A 15,809-nucleotide genomic window follows, 5' to 3' on the forward strand; every position below is an offset into this window, starting at 1 on the left:
TGGACGTGGGAGGTAGTTGCACTCCACGAAGTGCGTTGATGGCCATGAGGAGAAACGGTGGCTGGAACGCACGGAGTTGGCTTTCTAATGCAGCAACACCACGGACATGCCACCAGTCGTCTCGGGATGGCCTCGCTAGCGGCAACGGAGTGGAGGTCTCGGTTTGACGTTCTGTGATGAAGAGGACGAGCGACAACCTAGTCTAGGGTTGAGGATGTTCAAAACATGTAGAGATTAAGGGATAACAGGAGGTATAAATAGGTGAATGGAAGACTAAAAAAAAAACCCTAAAGATGAGAGACAACGGCATGCATGTAGTGGGAACAGAAGTGATTGAGCCTTGCATGCAGTGAAAAAAAAGTACATGAAACTTGATCAATACCGCGTGTGAAGGGAAGTACTTCTTGGGCCCCGACAAAACCTTGAAAAAACAAATAAACTTGTTCCATATATACCTCGGCCCATATCAAGATTTCTGTCCAACCCAAAATATTTAATGAATTTAACTAAATTGACAAGCCTAAAAAAAAGAAATTTAATATCCACCAAAAATGAAATCTTAGGCCCATAATCTCTTATAAAAAAAAAATTACTAACAATTTCGAATGGCCTTTCATACATAAAAATCCAAAATTTTTGGAAAGCTGGCTTGGCTGACTGAGTGTTACGCCGAGGACTAAGGTGGTAGTGGAAGTTTCTGTGAGAGAGCGGTGGCTTAAGGGTTAGTGAAAAGGTGGCAGTGGCTGCTCCCGATGGGGAACAAAGTGCTCTGTTTTTGACAAGGGAAAACATGAGCCTCCTGGACGTGCGATGATGGCTTGGGGTTCATAGTGTAGGGTGGCAGCGGCATGGAGAAGCTTTAGCAATAGGAGTGCTTGCTCTGTTTTCATGCGGTGAAACAGAAGCTCTTGATGGTTTACAGACGGTGAATAGTGGTGGTGCAAGGGAGTGGCTTACGGTTCCTACTTTCAACGAAGGGTGGTAGTGGTGGTGGTAGACATGTTTTCAAATATTTTGTTTTGTTTTGAAATTTTTTGACAGAAAACGGTAGATACAAGTTCATGCAGCAATAGCATACCAAAATTGACTGCAGTGTGGCATTGGAAGTTGGGAACTCACCATTAACGTGGGGACTTCAATCAGACCTAACGGGCCCTCTGCTCAGCGGAACTATCAGAGGACTTCGCCAAAACCAAATAGCTCGCATTCAGCAAATACGGAGAACACAGGTTTTAAGTTTCCACAAAAAAGCTACTCTGTTTTTCTTATAAAAAAAATAATAAATAATAAATAAATAACTCTGGTTTAATGGGTCCAACACTAACTCTAATTATTGAGTCCCGCAATACGTCTACTTATTGACTCGCGTTCCAAAAACTGCTCCAGGGATCATCTTGAGACTTATCTAATAATTGATGATTATTATATTACATACGGAATTGTATAGAAAACCAAATTCAAGGTCCATGGAGCAATTTCCTGTTTGTTTTGTGACTACTTGCTTATGCTGTCAGATCTTTACAGAGGCGCGCTGCTGATACACAATCAGAATAGGAGGCCAGGCGAGATTTGGAGTTGGGAACTAACGTGAAGGCAACAAATTACCGTAAAACTCAAAAGATGTAAGATTAAAACCTTGCCTGGGCATGCAGATACATGATTCACTTTTACAATCCTTCATGAAAGATGAATTTTTCAGCAATCAACACTAAAGATTATTCAACAAAATACTATCTGGAATACACTTTTAACTTCTAGTACAGCGATTAATTAACGTGGTGAAGGGTAAAATCCTGGGAGTTCGATATAAACTGATTATGTGATATAATACCTCCTTCATTTTCCAGATCGAGTAGTGAGCATGGAAGTCAGCCGCGGGATTCGTCAACTGGAGGAGTAAATGCAGTTGCAATCATATACAAGGGTTTTTTCCTCGCGGCAACAGCACCAACGGTTTCACTCATGTCCAGATCCTCTGGTTTCGTCCTGCCTGGGAGTTCCCAATCGAAATGATACAGCAGTTGAGCTAGAGGAAGTTCAACATTGGCAAGACCAAATGATATTCCTGGGCACATCCTCCTCCCTGCACCAAACGGGATAAATTCAAAGCTAGTCCCTCTGAAATCAGTTGAACTACCAGCAAACCTCTCTGGCATGAAACTCTCAGCATGATTCCAATATGCAGGATCTCTTGCAATTGCCCATGCATTTATGATGACTTTAGTCTTGACGGGTATCTCATATCCATCAATTTCGCATGGCTCTGTACATTCTCTTGGGAATAACACGGGAAGTGGTGGGTGTAACCTCAGAGTTTCTTGAATCACTAACTTTAAGTAACTTAGATTCCCAACGTCTTTCTCATGGATCTTTTTCTTTCCTCCGAAGGCTTGTCTTATCTCAGCTTGTGCCTTCTCCAGAACTGTAGGGTTCCTCATCATTTCTAACATACCCCAAACAACCGTGGTTGATGAAGTATCAGTTCCGGCAGCAAACATGTCCTGGAATGAAGTTGTAAATATTCACAGAATGTTCTTAAGAAGAGAGAAATATGTTAATGACAACAAAGTGTGAATGAACCCAAGAATTACTTGGGATTCAACTCTAGCATGATAGCAGATATACATACTAACCCAGATGACAGCCTTTATGTTCTTAGTTGTAATGGGGACCTCAGGGCCACTACTTTGCTGAAGGCGCAAAAGAAAGTCAACAAGATCTTCCTGCCCCCGTTCAACCTCGCTAATTGCTGCACTCTTCTGGTTCTCCTTGTGCTCATGGATGATGTTCTCCAAGATCCTGTCAAGCTTCCGATGCATCTCCTCTACTTTAGTTTTCGTTCCAGTAATCACACGAAGAAATTTCTGTGAAGGAAACAAATCGGCCAAGTCAAAGCTTCCTAATGCGGATATTGCTTCCCTAGTCAAAGATATAAATGGATCAGGATCTTTGCATTTGCTGCCAAAAGCTGCCTTGCATACGATGGTACTCGTTAAAGAATAAATCTTTTCTGTAAAATTGATCGGTGATCCTGAAGATAAGCGGATGGACTCGATGAGTTTACAAACCTCATCTTCTCGAAGAGAAGAAAAGGATTGGACCCTCTTGGCACTCAGGAGTTCCATGACGCAAGCTTTTCGCATTTGCCTCCAATAATCACCGAATGGAGAAAAGACAATGTCTGAGCCATCATATGTCAAAGTCTTAGCTGAAATAACTTCTTGCCTCTTCCCCAAGGCGAGGTCATGAGTCTTTAAGAACTCTCTGGCTATCCTGGGGGATGTCGCCACAACTGCAGATACTTCACCCAGTTGCAGGTGCATGAGCGGTCCATATTTTCTAGCCAGTTCTCGTAGAGCATGGTGTGGTAGGGATCCAACCAAGTTGTGCAAGTTCCCAATAAGTGGTAATTTCCAGGGTCCGGGCAATTTCTGAACTTTGGCCGATCTTCTGCATCTCTTTATGAGCCAAATCAAAGGAAGGAGAAGGAGGAAGAATGTGGTGATGAGAGCCAAGGAATATTGGAGTGCCATGGAAAAAAGGTGGGAAAGAGACGATTTTTCTTCTAATTTCTTTACAGTTAAAGAAAAATGATATTCACACAGTTATAGAGTACAAATAAGTGAAAAAAATTAATTTTTTATAATAATCTCTCTTTTTTTATAAAAAAAATAATGCATGATGTTTACATAATTTATAATTATATCTCGTTTTACTTATATATTAATCTTATTAAAACGACCAGGAGATAAATAAGGAAAGCGCAAAAATTTTCATTTGGATTTCCTGTCACGTCTTCCTCATTAACTTAAAGAATGTCAGTGTCAAAATTAGTATACCTGCTATATATATAATATTAAGGTAATTTAAAGTTGTCTCATTCGTGACGGTGATATAAATTTGCAGAACCAGAATGAGGGGGGACAAACCCTCAATAATGGAGTGTACAGAAAACCAAATTAAAGGTCCGTGGAGCAATTTCCTGTTTGTGTTGTGACTACTTGCAATTTGACAAAATATGTTCCGGAGATTAGTTCTTTTTACTTCCAATTTGATTTGGAGAAGAAATACTTACCCAAATGACAGCTTCGATGTCGTTGGTTGTAATGGTGAACTCAAGGTTACCACTCTGCCAAAAGCCTAAAAATACATCAACAAGATCTTCATACTTTGGTTCACCCTTGCCAGTCTTTGCACTTGGCTGCTTCTCTCGATGATCATTGATGATGTCTTCTAAAGATCTTGTCAGCCTCGATAAAAATCTCCTCTAATCAATCTCCAATCCAGTTAATCATGAGGAGAAATACGAGTGAAGGGAATTGATCAGACCAATCAAAAATTCCTGTCATAGAATTCTACTTCATTGGTCAACAATATCAATGCCTCTTGGTCTTTGCATTTGTTGCCGTTTGATTCCCAAGAAATAATGGCACTCAGAAAAGAGGAAAAATTTTCAGTAGGTTGGATTGAAGATGATGATGAATGGACTCAGCAAGATTACAGACCTCTTTTTCTTAAACAGGAGTACTGGACCATCTTTGCAATCAGGAGCTCCAATGTACATATGATGGAACAAACATTGCCTTTTCTCCAGTAATCACCACATGGAGAAAAGGCAATGTTTGTTCCATCATAGGTCACAACTTTAGGGGCAAAACGTTCTGGTCGCTGCACAATGGTAGGATCATGGGTCTTCATGACCTCTGTGGCCATCCTAGGGGATAATATTACAGCTGCAGAAAGTTTGTATCTTGTATGTGCATGAGGGGTCCATATTTCCTTGCTAGTACTTAAAGAGCACATAGCAGTAGTGAGCCTGTGAAATTGTGCAAGTTTCCTATTGGTGGCAACCTCCACAGCCTTGGGGGCAATTTATGAACTTTAGATCTTCTGCACACCCTGTAACTGCTAAACCAAAAAGAGGACAAGAAGCAAAGTGATGAAAGCATAGAAATAGCGGGGCCCTATCAAATACAGAAGAGAAACCAGTGACTATTCTAAATGGTTCTTTGATAAATTTTGAACTTCAACTGCTGCTATTAGCAGTTTATCATAAGCCAGAAGGCAACAGTTTTGGATTCTTTTGATCCAAAGATGTTGAAAGTCACCGGAACCTTGAGAAAATAAAATATACTAATAAATTTTAGAATATAAATTAAATAATCAGATTCACATATTCCCATTAACTGAAATTTTTGAAATACGTGGTGATTTAATTTGGTAAATACACTCTACCTATTCAATTAAATATTCTGCATACTCATTGAAGTGTTAAAATATAAATTAAATAATTGAATTCACCTATTTCTTAACCTTTCAAACAAATTTGTAAGTAAATTATCAGTAATCTTTTTTTCATTTTCTCTCTCTAGAGGCTATTCTCTCTCAAACCTACCTCAGCCATCCTCCATTTTCCTCCACCTAGAGCGGGGGTTAGAGCTTTGGCTTCTCTCTCCCTCCTCCTATCCGGCCACTACCGGATCTATTCATAGTGTTTTTTTCTAGTTTTTTGGTTGTTTTTCGTCTGTAGCACCTAGGAGCACCGATTTGCTACTTATGGACCTCCAAAGACCACCATGTGCCTCACCTGTAGACCCTCTAGCTGTCATCACTGCGTCAATGAGGTTCTGTCGCCGTCACGCATTGCACCATTGGGATCGGTGGTTTCAGTTCTCCTAGAACCGACCGTTAGTTTTTTTTCTAGTGTGGCATGTGTACCTTACATGCCACCACAGACAGTAGACGTCTTTTGCCGGTTATCGATGCTTCCTCTGGTTGCTGCATTCCTATGTTTCTGTTTTTTCTAATCAATGATAAAGACAAAATGGTCATGGAAGACTCCTACAGTCAGTCTAGACAAATAAGATGCAGCACACTTTGTTTCACTTCGACTTTTAGTCACAATGTGTTAATCTGTTTATCAGAATATTTTAAAACCGATTCACGCAGCTTCTCCTTACTAGTGTTGCACTCGTTTGTTTTGAAATAATTGTTTGGGACTCTCATCCCATTAAATCTTGTATCATGTAACATTTAGTTTATCTATAAACTTGCTTGCTTGGAGAATAAGAAGGAAAAAAAAAAATGAAGAAGAAAAACTTCTCAAACAAGTGATGATTTAACCCAAGACAGAAAAGAAAATATAATAGTACATATGGCATTGGGATCCTCTTTGTTTTAATATAGACACAAAACTTAGAAACACATTGGAGGAAGAGTGATAAGTAATCACTTCTTTGTAGGTTTCTTGTCTATTATTTTGGTAAGTAGACATCACCACATGATTTAAGACAAAAAAGTATCCATTACAATACATTATTAACTCAATCCCTCTAGTATTAACAGCCATCTTCAAACAGAGTGTAATGGATGTAGCCTACACCAAGAAAGTGAAAGAGGCTTTCAACAATAATATCTCATAAAACCGAATCCTCCAAGAAGTGATGGAGCTTAATTATCTTAATGTTGGATCCCCAGCGCTCGTCTCACTTGATGGGTTTCTGTTTCCCTCCAATCAGTCTAGCTGGGTTTCCAACACTAGTAGCCTTAGGAGGCACATCCTTTAGAACCACTGCCCCTGCTCCAATTTTAGCACCCTCTCCAATTACTATGTTACCCAAAACTTTAGTTCCTGCACCAATGAAAACCCCATCGCCTATCTTAGGATGCCTGTCCCCGGAAAGTTTCCCTGTCCCACCTAATGTCACATTATGCAGAATTGTAACATTGTCTCCTATGATTGCTGTCTCTCCAATCACAATTCCTGTGGCATGATCAAGTAACACCCCCACTCCAATTCTAGCTCCAGGATGAATATCCACCGTAAAAACCTCAGATGTCCGACTCTGAAGCAGAACTGCCATGGCTTTCCTACCTGTTGACCACAGTTTATGTGCCGCCCTATGCACTTGGCATGCAAGAAAACCTTTAAAATTCAACAAGCAATGCGCATAACCGAGGCAGGCCGGGTCTCGTTCTCTTACAGCTCTGAGATCCTCCCTGATGGCTCTCCTGATCTCGTGATCTTCAGCAAAAACGCTCAAGAGAATACCCTTAAGCGTATCACTAGTAATATGTGCATTTCCCAACTTCATCCCTAGGTTATCCGCCAACGCGCTCTCTAGTGAAACATGTGACAGTATAGATGAGTAATAGTATTCATGCAATACATGCTCTTGTTCAATATCATGCAAAGCTTCCTCTCTAATTTTCAACCAAAGCACGTCTTGTTCTTCTTCATCCTCATTGGGCAGAAAGATTTTCGAGGCATTTGAAAGTTTATTCCCGGCAGCCCGGTTGCTGGCTATACATGAAACAATATTTGAGAAATTGGATCTGCAAAATAGGGGCCGGCAACAAGTATTACTCACCTGACTGTGGTTGGAGTCCAAAGAAAAAGAACTGGTCGAAGTTTCAGTTCCTGAATTAACAGCACAAACCGCCATTATTGTGGAGGGAGCTCTCAATAACTTTCTGCAATTATGGAGACCAGAATTGACTAAACGAACATATATCAGAAGAAGACACTACAGAAGAAAAAGGAGTGGCTGAAAGATAAAGGAAATGATGGGTTGGAATGCCATGAGAAGCCGAAGTATGGGATTTATATATAGAGTAAATACAAGGTGAAGAAGTGAATTGAACATGCAAAGAACAAGAAATTTCTCGGCAACAACATAGTGCTTGTATTGTAATTGAAATCCGAAGATTCAAGAATATATTACGATGGGGTCGTGGCACACCTCAAAGAGTGACGTTTGACATGACGACTGGTTCCATTATGGTCAAAAGTTGAAAGCGTGCCCCATACGTGCCGAGGCTCCACCATGTTGATGGCAACCTTATCAGGATATATTAATATATATATATATATATATATGCATAGGGTAAGGAAATCGAAACTCAGTTTCAAAACATGCTTCTTTATATCTTGGAGATATAGAGTGTATGTAACATGGACAGATCCCTGAAATTGCCAAGAACTTTAAGCCATAGTTGCAATTGCAAATCAACTTCTTGAGTGACCAAATTAACAAAGTCGGGGGTCTAAGGTATCAATTCTATATTGATAACTAGTCGTTGACTCGCGCATTGCGTGGAAATTATAATACGAGATATCTTAATAAAAATAAGAAAAATTTTACATCATTTTCATACCAAACACTACATATAATTTTTTTTTCTCTTACTAAATATGTAGTATATGGATGATGGGTAAAATAAATTAATTAGGTTAGGACGAATAAAACAAAAATAAAATAAAATAAAATCAAAATAAGTGTGGTGTTTAGAAATAATAAGTAGCAAAGCTCTAAAAATAATATCCTGGCTTGGTTGTACAAACTTTTGAAACAATTTCATCATATCTCATTTCATTTCATCTCATCTAGACAAACAAATATTGTTCAAATAAAAACATTTTTCAATTTCAAATTTTTTAAATTTTCATCTAATTATTACATTTTCCCCAAACTTTCAAATAAAACACAAAAAATAATTCAACTTTTTTAAATTTCAAAACAAAAATAATATTAAAAATAATATTCTAATCCTCTTTTAATTTTATAATTTTTGTATTCAACATTTTCTCTCTCATTTCCTAAAACTTCATAAAAATTTAAGTTCAAACTATTTAATTACTATTAATAAATTACTCGCCACTATTTACAAATTTTTTATCTTATCTATATAACTAAACGATGTCTAAATATTTTGGTCTTGTAGCCTTATCATTGGTATTGGGTTGGGGAAAGTTATAGCCAAATATATTTAAAATAAGTCATTATTTTATTTATATTATTAAATTTTTATTTTTTTAATCATTTCTTTAGGATTGGTTTGGAAAGTGAGATTATATAAGAATATTAAAGATGTTTTATTGAGTTTTAAGAAATGAGAAAATTAAATTAAATAAAAATTTTATAAAGTTTAAATATTATTATAATATAATTTTTGTTTTAAAATTTGAAAAAGTAGTATTGTTTTTGTGTTTTATTTGAAAATTTGAAAAAGTAGTAATGACTAGATGAAAAAGTTAAAATTTTAAAATTAAAAAATGTTTATGTTTGAGTGATATTTAAGAAAAAAAATTATAAAAAATTTTGACATAAGATGAGATCATCTCACTTTTCAAACAAGCCCTAATCAAAATACTTGAAGATAGAGCCAACGGGAATGTGAGTGGTAGAGAGGATTTTTGAGTTAGGGAGAGGAGAAAAGATTAAAAAAATGATGCCTAAAGCTATATCCCTTTGAGTTATTGTAGCTAATAATTAAAATTATTTACTGATTGCAAATAATTATTGTCTCAAAGAGAAATAATATTTACAGTTGTAGTTGTACAAACGTCATACAATTTCTTTGAAAAAAGTGAATTAATACGGAAACTACATAAAAAAAAAACTAACTTTTTAATCATAAACTTCACTCGTTTTTAAAGCGATTATATAATATTTACACATTTTATAACTGTATGTAACATCACTCTTATCTCAAATTAGTTAAATATTTCATTACAATGATAAATTAAATATTTCATTACAATGATAAATGGCTGTCAATACAACCATTGCTCTTTGTCTTCTTGACAATGTTGAATTTCATAGCCTGGCCGTCTACGGCCCAACCCCTATTGTAATGCGGCCCAGATACCAAATTAATTCCCCATCTTAATTGCTCAAAACAAAGAGGCTGGCCTTTATATCAATGATTATCACCCAAAGCCCAAATCAACACCAACTGTTTTGTTTGTGGCCCATTTGAAAGTTTTCATGGCCGTTACAATTTACTTTCTTTCCACACAAACATGGTTTTTCATCCTAGTTGAGTTCGGGTCCCAGAAAATAGCATGACTCAAAGGTCAAAACTCGGATTGACTTTACCTCTGACTTTAGAACAGAGTAACGAAATTCTGTTTTGTTAGTGCTTTCTTTGCTGCCACCAAAATAGGAAACAACGATATCTGAGCTTTTATGAGATAACCGAAATCCAAATCTTTTTCGAAATCCAAAATTCTCATAAAGGAACAAAAATCTCAGAAATGTGTTATTTTGAGCTCGACCCATGATCAAAACGAAGTCACGGTGCCTGAGGAATTTAGGGTTTTACTGGGCCCTATTAATGCTAGTCTCCTGCTCATCCTTCCGTGCGCCTTTTCATTGAAGCCGGCAGTGTTATATTACACTGGTGTTCTTGAGTTCTTCAGCTTCGGAATTCAATGGGTCGCTCACGTGGAAATTTCCACTCTGCTGATGAGGACCCGACCCAAAGGTTCTTATGTGTTTTCTAATAATTCCAATCTTTCCGAAGTTTAATTCACATTTGAGCTTGCATTGTTAGTTGGTGTTGTTTGTTTTTTTGGTAAATTTGATTATGCATTGGGGCCTGCTTGACAGCCTTTATATTTAATGAAAAGATTTATAAGCTCTCTGTCTCTCTCATACTTTTCTCCTACAAATATATTTTGGTACTTAGTTTTATCCTCTGTTATTTCACTCAATTGGAAATTTAGTCGTTGCTGTAACAGGCGTCACAAGATTCTGAAGTAGTTTGATTTATCAACTCTGCTACATTTTTTGAAGCTTTGTGATGCAGGACAAAATTAAGATTATTCTGAGGGTTAGGTAATTAATAGAAACTTAGGGATTGAAATTGAGAAAATATTCAAAACAGAGAAAAAACTGTGATAGTCAAATTTATTGATAAAACTTGAAATCAAGTTATATAGCCCACAAACCAGACTCAAATAGTTATGGAAATCCGAAATTATGAGAATTTTGCCCGAAAAGGCAAAATCCTAATTATTGCATAAAAATAAAATACGTAATAAAATAAGGATTTTGCAAAAAATGTGGTCCAAATCGGAACAAAATTCATCTTTAAAAGTGAAACTGAAAGATTTCCATAGAAGGCAAAAAGTAACTTCAAATTGCAATTAGAAGGAGAAAACGGCTAATTTCAAGGCTGAAACATGGACCACCAGGCAAGTTGTGGTGACCACAACGTGTGCTCCGAAAAGTGCTTTCCAAATTGGGGACTTATGCGAGATTCTGATTCCCATAGCCAAAGTCATGGCCCAAATACTTACATGTGCGTAATATTGCTCCAATCTGAGGAATCGTCACCGTTTCTTGGCATATTTCTGTTGATCTGCCTTCTCGAGGTAGTCTAGTGCTATCAACATAAAATCTGTTAAATGTGCATAATCAGGCCCGGATCCCTCTGCATCACTTTGTATGTTTATATGAGTGTGTCATACTACTTGTTCATTGATTTTATTTTACATTTGGCACATTGGTGTAGTTTTTATTTTGAACAGAAATTTTTTGCCATGCAGATCAAGGAGAAAAAAGAATGCCTCCAGTGGTGAAAATTCAGAATCTTCAGCTGCAGGTACTTTTCTACCATTATGTAACCTGAAATGTAGTCTTTGTAGAAGTTAACTCTGATGGCAGGGTTTTCTTGACGCCCTCCCCATTTGAAAACCGCCCTCCCCATTTTTCTCCCACAGCACTTACATGCATACCTACACCCCTCATGTCTATGTCATTATCTGGTAGTAAGCATTTTATTTAAAGTATGTGTGGAAGGCCTGCCAAAAACTCAACTGACTTATTGTTTGAGTCATCCAATTGAGTTCTGCCCAGGCATGAGCATTTCTCATTTGTTTTGAGTCCTGGTTGATATTCCTATAAGAAGTTAAAGTGCTTGGCCTCAAGGCTTCAGCTCCAGTGGCAAAGGAACGGAGCTTGCTTTTGAAATTTGTATATTGTAGAAGCTGCCATGACAATACGACGGTGCTGATGGTTTTCTAATCAACTCATCATTGTTAGTGACTTGGTGCTGACTGTTGCTGTCCATATGCATTTTAGTTCCATTTCTTCCGTTCTTTTTTTTTTTTTTTTTTTTTTTTTTTTTTTTACTTCAATCCTTTCTGATCATTCCTTTTCTTCTCCCGGGCCCCCTCCTTGACTCAGGTCAAGGAACAAGCGAAGGGAAAAGAGCTTTATACCACTGCAATTATTGCAACAAAGACATTACAGGAAAGATCCGAATCAAGTGCGTCATGTGCCCCGATTTTGACCTATGTATTGAGTGTTTTTCTGTTGGAGCTGAGATGACACCTCATAAGAGCAATCACCCTTACAGGGTTATGGTTAGTAATGATATCATTAAAAACCTACGCCTGCTGATACCTTGCAGACTGAGTTTTGCTTGGTGTTAAGTTATTAATATAGCCTTGTATCCATATTGTCATGATGAGGATGTAGATTTGTGCTTGAGCTTTTATGTATTTTCATTTCAACAGGACAATTTATCTTTCCCTCTTATTTGTGCTGACTGGAATGCAGATGACGAAATACTGCTCCTAGAGGTACTTTCTATCTTGGTTTGATTGATCCTAGTTATTGTTTCAGCATTGTATTTGGTACATGGAGGAGTCAATTTTGACTTGTGGCAACAACATTTTTATTTCAGGGGATTGAAATGTATGGAATGGGTAACTGGGCTGAAATTGCTGAGCATGTAGGGACTAAGAGCAAAGAAGAATGTATAGAACACTATACAAATGTCTATATGAGCTCTCCATACTTCCCTCTTCCGGTATGACATCTTGAAAATCTTGTAATAATGAATTATCTTCAGAATTGCAAATTTTTAGAAGAGTAAGTTGTGGAACATATCTTTTTAGGACATGTCTCATGTTGTCGGAAAAAATAGAAAGGAGCTTCTTGCTATGGCTAAAGGACATAGTGAGGACAAGAAAGGTGTGTAACCATGTTTACATCAACTCAATAATCCTTTTTTGTTTTGTTTATAATTTCTTAATCTTTCTTAATTGGTGTTTATCATATTTATGCAAGAGTACTACACATGAAAAGATATTATCATGTCCTAGATGCTAATCGGTATCGGAGACCCTCTGGCCAATTAGGGTCATAGCCATAGGCCACACTTTATTGAACAGTCCCTTGTGATTATAAGGTATTTGCAACTCTGGGGGCAGGGGGACTTGGGAAGCAATTAGGTTGCCAACACTTGGATGTTAGTCTGCACATTTTGCATGATTGGGACTTTTATTCATTTTAGTGATGGGTAATTGCCTGTGACTATTCAGGATTTCCTATGATAGGGGAGCTTAATTTGAAGGAAGAATCTCCTTTTTCTCCTTCAAGAGTCAAGTATGCTCTCGTTCTCTTCCGTGGATGCTTTATGCAATTTAGTTGAGATGCCATTTTATATGATTTTTATCGATTCACTCAGAGTTGAAGATTCACATAAAGGTGGTTCCTCTGGACGCTTATTGTCAAGCTTAATTTCTGGTGAGCCAAAATATAACCGACTAGTTTGGAATGATTTATTCTAATAAAGGTTGGATATATGTTCTTTTGATTCTGTGCCTTTGTTTCTTGTGCTTCAGAGGTTGAATCTGGGGTCCGCTGTAGTGGCTCAAGTGCAGCATCAACAGCTGCTAACAAGAAGGCATCAAACATAGCCCAGGTCAAAGATGGCGCTGGTGTTATTAAAGTGGAAGGTGTGACACATAATCTACAAATGGCATATGTTTATTGGTAGTTATGTATTTTGTTGTGTTAATTTATATAAATAACACTATTCATGTAGCCGAAGGATTTTCTTGAATGAGTGCAACAGACAACATTGCAATTTTTTTGTTTGTTGTATCCAATTCCTTCTATGCATCACTTTCCTTTTTGCATGTACCAAAAGGTCGAATGATTGGTTTTGCATTCATAGTCTATATCGTTATGATAAAGCCATGGGATATTAAATTATGGTTGTTCATGCTCTTGGCAGATCCCCATGCAGACAGGAGCTTTAGCGGAAAGAAACGGAACACTTCGGTGAATGAGGGTCCTTCTTTAGTTGAGTTGAGTGGCTATAACCCCAAAAGGCAGGAGTTTGATCCTGAATATGATAATGATGCTGAACAATTATTGGCTGAGATGGAATTTAAGGATACAGACACAGAGGATGAACGTGAGCTGAAGTTGAGAGTGCTACGAATCTATTCAAAGAGGTGAATGTTCTTAATAATTTGATTTTAATTGTTATCGGCAGATTTATATAATAAAAATTTTAAATAAATTTGTTATAACTTTCACATATTGGATTTTAATTACACGTATGGTGCAAGCAATATATATTATGTGGAGTACTTACTTTAAAAAAGAAAAAGTTGTTTGTGGAGTAAATAATTTAAGAACTTACAAAAAGAAAGTTTTGAAACTTATAACACGGAATTTAAGTGTTACACCAACTTCGCATACTAGTACAGATGAAAAAGAATAAAGGAGAACTGGAATTGGGGTGTTACCATCACAAAATCATTATGAAGACAGGATGAAAAATTTTCTGCATAATTTCTATAATGTTCCTCATCTGGTCATTGATTGTTTTTCTTTTCTGGTTGCTTTCATTGTATGGAGGTTTTGTTTAGACAATTTAATAATATGGCATAATCCTGCCAGTTCATACTTATAAAATGTGTACTCAGTCACCTCTATCTTCACTTCGGTTAATATAAACTTTTTGGCAGGCTTGATGAGAGGAAGCATAGGAAGGATTTCATATTAGAAAGAAACTTGTTATATCCAAATTCTTTTGAGAAGGACTTCTCACCTGAAGAGAGGGCAATCTGTCGGCAATATGATGTCTTCATGCGTTTTCATACCAAAGAAGAGCATGAGGATCTGCTTCAGACTGTTATTGCAGAGCATCGGACACGGAAGCGAATTCAAGAACTTAAGGTATAATACATGGCTTGCCCCACTAGAAAATAAACATGGCTGTGCCTGAAATCAGTTACATGTTGTATCCAAAATCTTTTGTGTATAAAACAAGCATACCACATTGGCTTTTGTTCTTGAAAGTTGCCATCCATGACATCATATTCTATGCCATCTACGCACACACTAACGCTGGACACTAAAAGAATGCTTCATTCTGTCAAACTAATGTCTTCCTTGCATTATTTTTATTTTACATTCTTTTCAAGAAACTCTTAACAAAATATTTTCAGGAAGCTCGAGCTGCTGGTTGCCGCACATCGGCTGAGGCCGATAGATACCTTGAACAGAAAAGGAAAAGGGAAGCAGAAGAAAATGCTTGTAGACCAAAAGAAAGCGCTCAGGTTGGTCCAAGCACTCAGGCTGGTCCAAATGCGTTCATGGCTTCAGAGTCTGCTGGCAAGGAGTTAAATTCCAGGCCAGCAGGACTGGCTACTCCAAGCTCTGTGAATGATTTAGATATAATGGGCAGTTATAGGGCAGATCTATTGTCTGAAAGTGTAAGTATCTAATTCCAACTTCCTAATTCCTAATTCTTACTTAACAGGAAAACATATGGGCACCATTCTGTTTGTTTGCCGCGTTCCTAAAATTGACTGACTGCTTAGTAACCATCCTTGACATCACTCTGCTTCCATGTGTTGACAGGAGAAGCGGCTGTGCAGCGAGACTCAGCTACCCCCACCTCTTTATCTTAAGATGCAAGAGGTTATGTCAATCGAAATCATCAGGGGTAATGTCGCAAAGAAATCCGATGCCCATAACTTGTTCAAGCTTGAAACTAGCAAAATTGACACGGTTTATGATATGCTTGTGAAAAAGGGGATTGCACAACCATGAAACCATCCCATCCCGTGCTTTACATTTTTGTTGATCTTATTGGTAAATTATTTCATTTATCTCAGTTTTTACATGGAAATTAAGAACATGATCTATCTTAGCTTTGCCTTTTTTTAGTGATTAATAGTTAATGAGTATATATTCAACGCATTCGGAATGAGT

The 15,809-nt window shown here is 37.3% G+C and overlaps 3 protein-coding genes across 3 annotated transcripts; 1 reads left to right on the plus strand and 2 right to left on the minus strand.

Annotated features, from left to right (window-relative positions):
* Window positions 1-1,623: 1,623 nt before the first annotated feature.
* On the minus strand, window positions 1,624-3,582 carry LOC122277640 (premnaspirodiene oxygenase-like). The gene is made up of 2 exons (XM_043087722.1): window positions 2,634-3,582; window positions 1,624-2,501 (listed from the first exon to the last, which is right to left on the minus strand). Exons 1-2 carry the CDS (start codon window positions 3,531-3,533, stop codon window positions 1,869-1,871), a joined length of 1,533 nt encoding a protein of 510 aa, XP_042943656.1. The 5' UTR covers window positions 3,534-3,582; the 3' UTR covers window positions 1,624-1,868.
* Window positions 3,583-6,099: 2,517 nt separating this feature from the next.
* On the minus strand, window positions 6,100-7,690 carry LOC122277641 (serine acetyltransferase 1, chloroplastic-like). Its single transcript, XM_043087723.1, has one exon. The coding sequence runs from the start codon at window positions 7,443-7,445 to the stop codon at window positions 6,486-6,488; it is 960 nt and encodes a 319-aa protein (XP_042943657.1). The 5' UTR covers window positions 7,446-7,690; the 3' UTR covers window positions 6,100-6,485.
* Window positions 7,691-9,816: 2,126 nt separating this feature from the next.
* On the plus strand, window positions 9,817-15,747 carry LOC122275307 (transcriptional adapter ADA2-like). Its single transcript, XM_043084314.1, has 13 exons — window positions 9,817-10,269; window positions 11,336-11,391; window positions 11,976-12,154; window positions 12,308-12,373; window positions 12,478-12,603; window positions 12,692-12,767; window positions 13,118-13,181; window positions 13,264-13,322; window positions 13,421-13,534; window positions 13,816-14,038; window positions 14,558-14,768; window positions 15,041-15,307; window positions 15,456-15,747. Exons 1-13 carry the CDS (start codon window positions 10,217-10,219, stop codon window positions 15,645-15,647), a joined length of 1,686 nt encoding a protein of 561 aa, XP_042940248.1. The 5' UTR covers window positions 9,817-10,216; the 3' UTR covers window positions 15,648-15,747.
* The last annotated feature ends 62 nt before the right edge of the window (window positions 15,748-15,809 follow it).

The sequence above is a fragment of the Carya illinoinensis genome, chromosome 9 (genome assembly GCF_018687715.1).
Source record: "Carya illinoinensis cultivar Pawnee chromosome 9, C.illinoinensisPawnee_v1, whole genome shotgun sequence".
Lineage (NCBI taxonomy): Eukaryota > Viridiplantae > Streptophyta > Magnoliopsida > Fagales > Juglandaceae > Carya > Carya illinoinensis.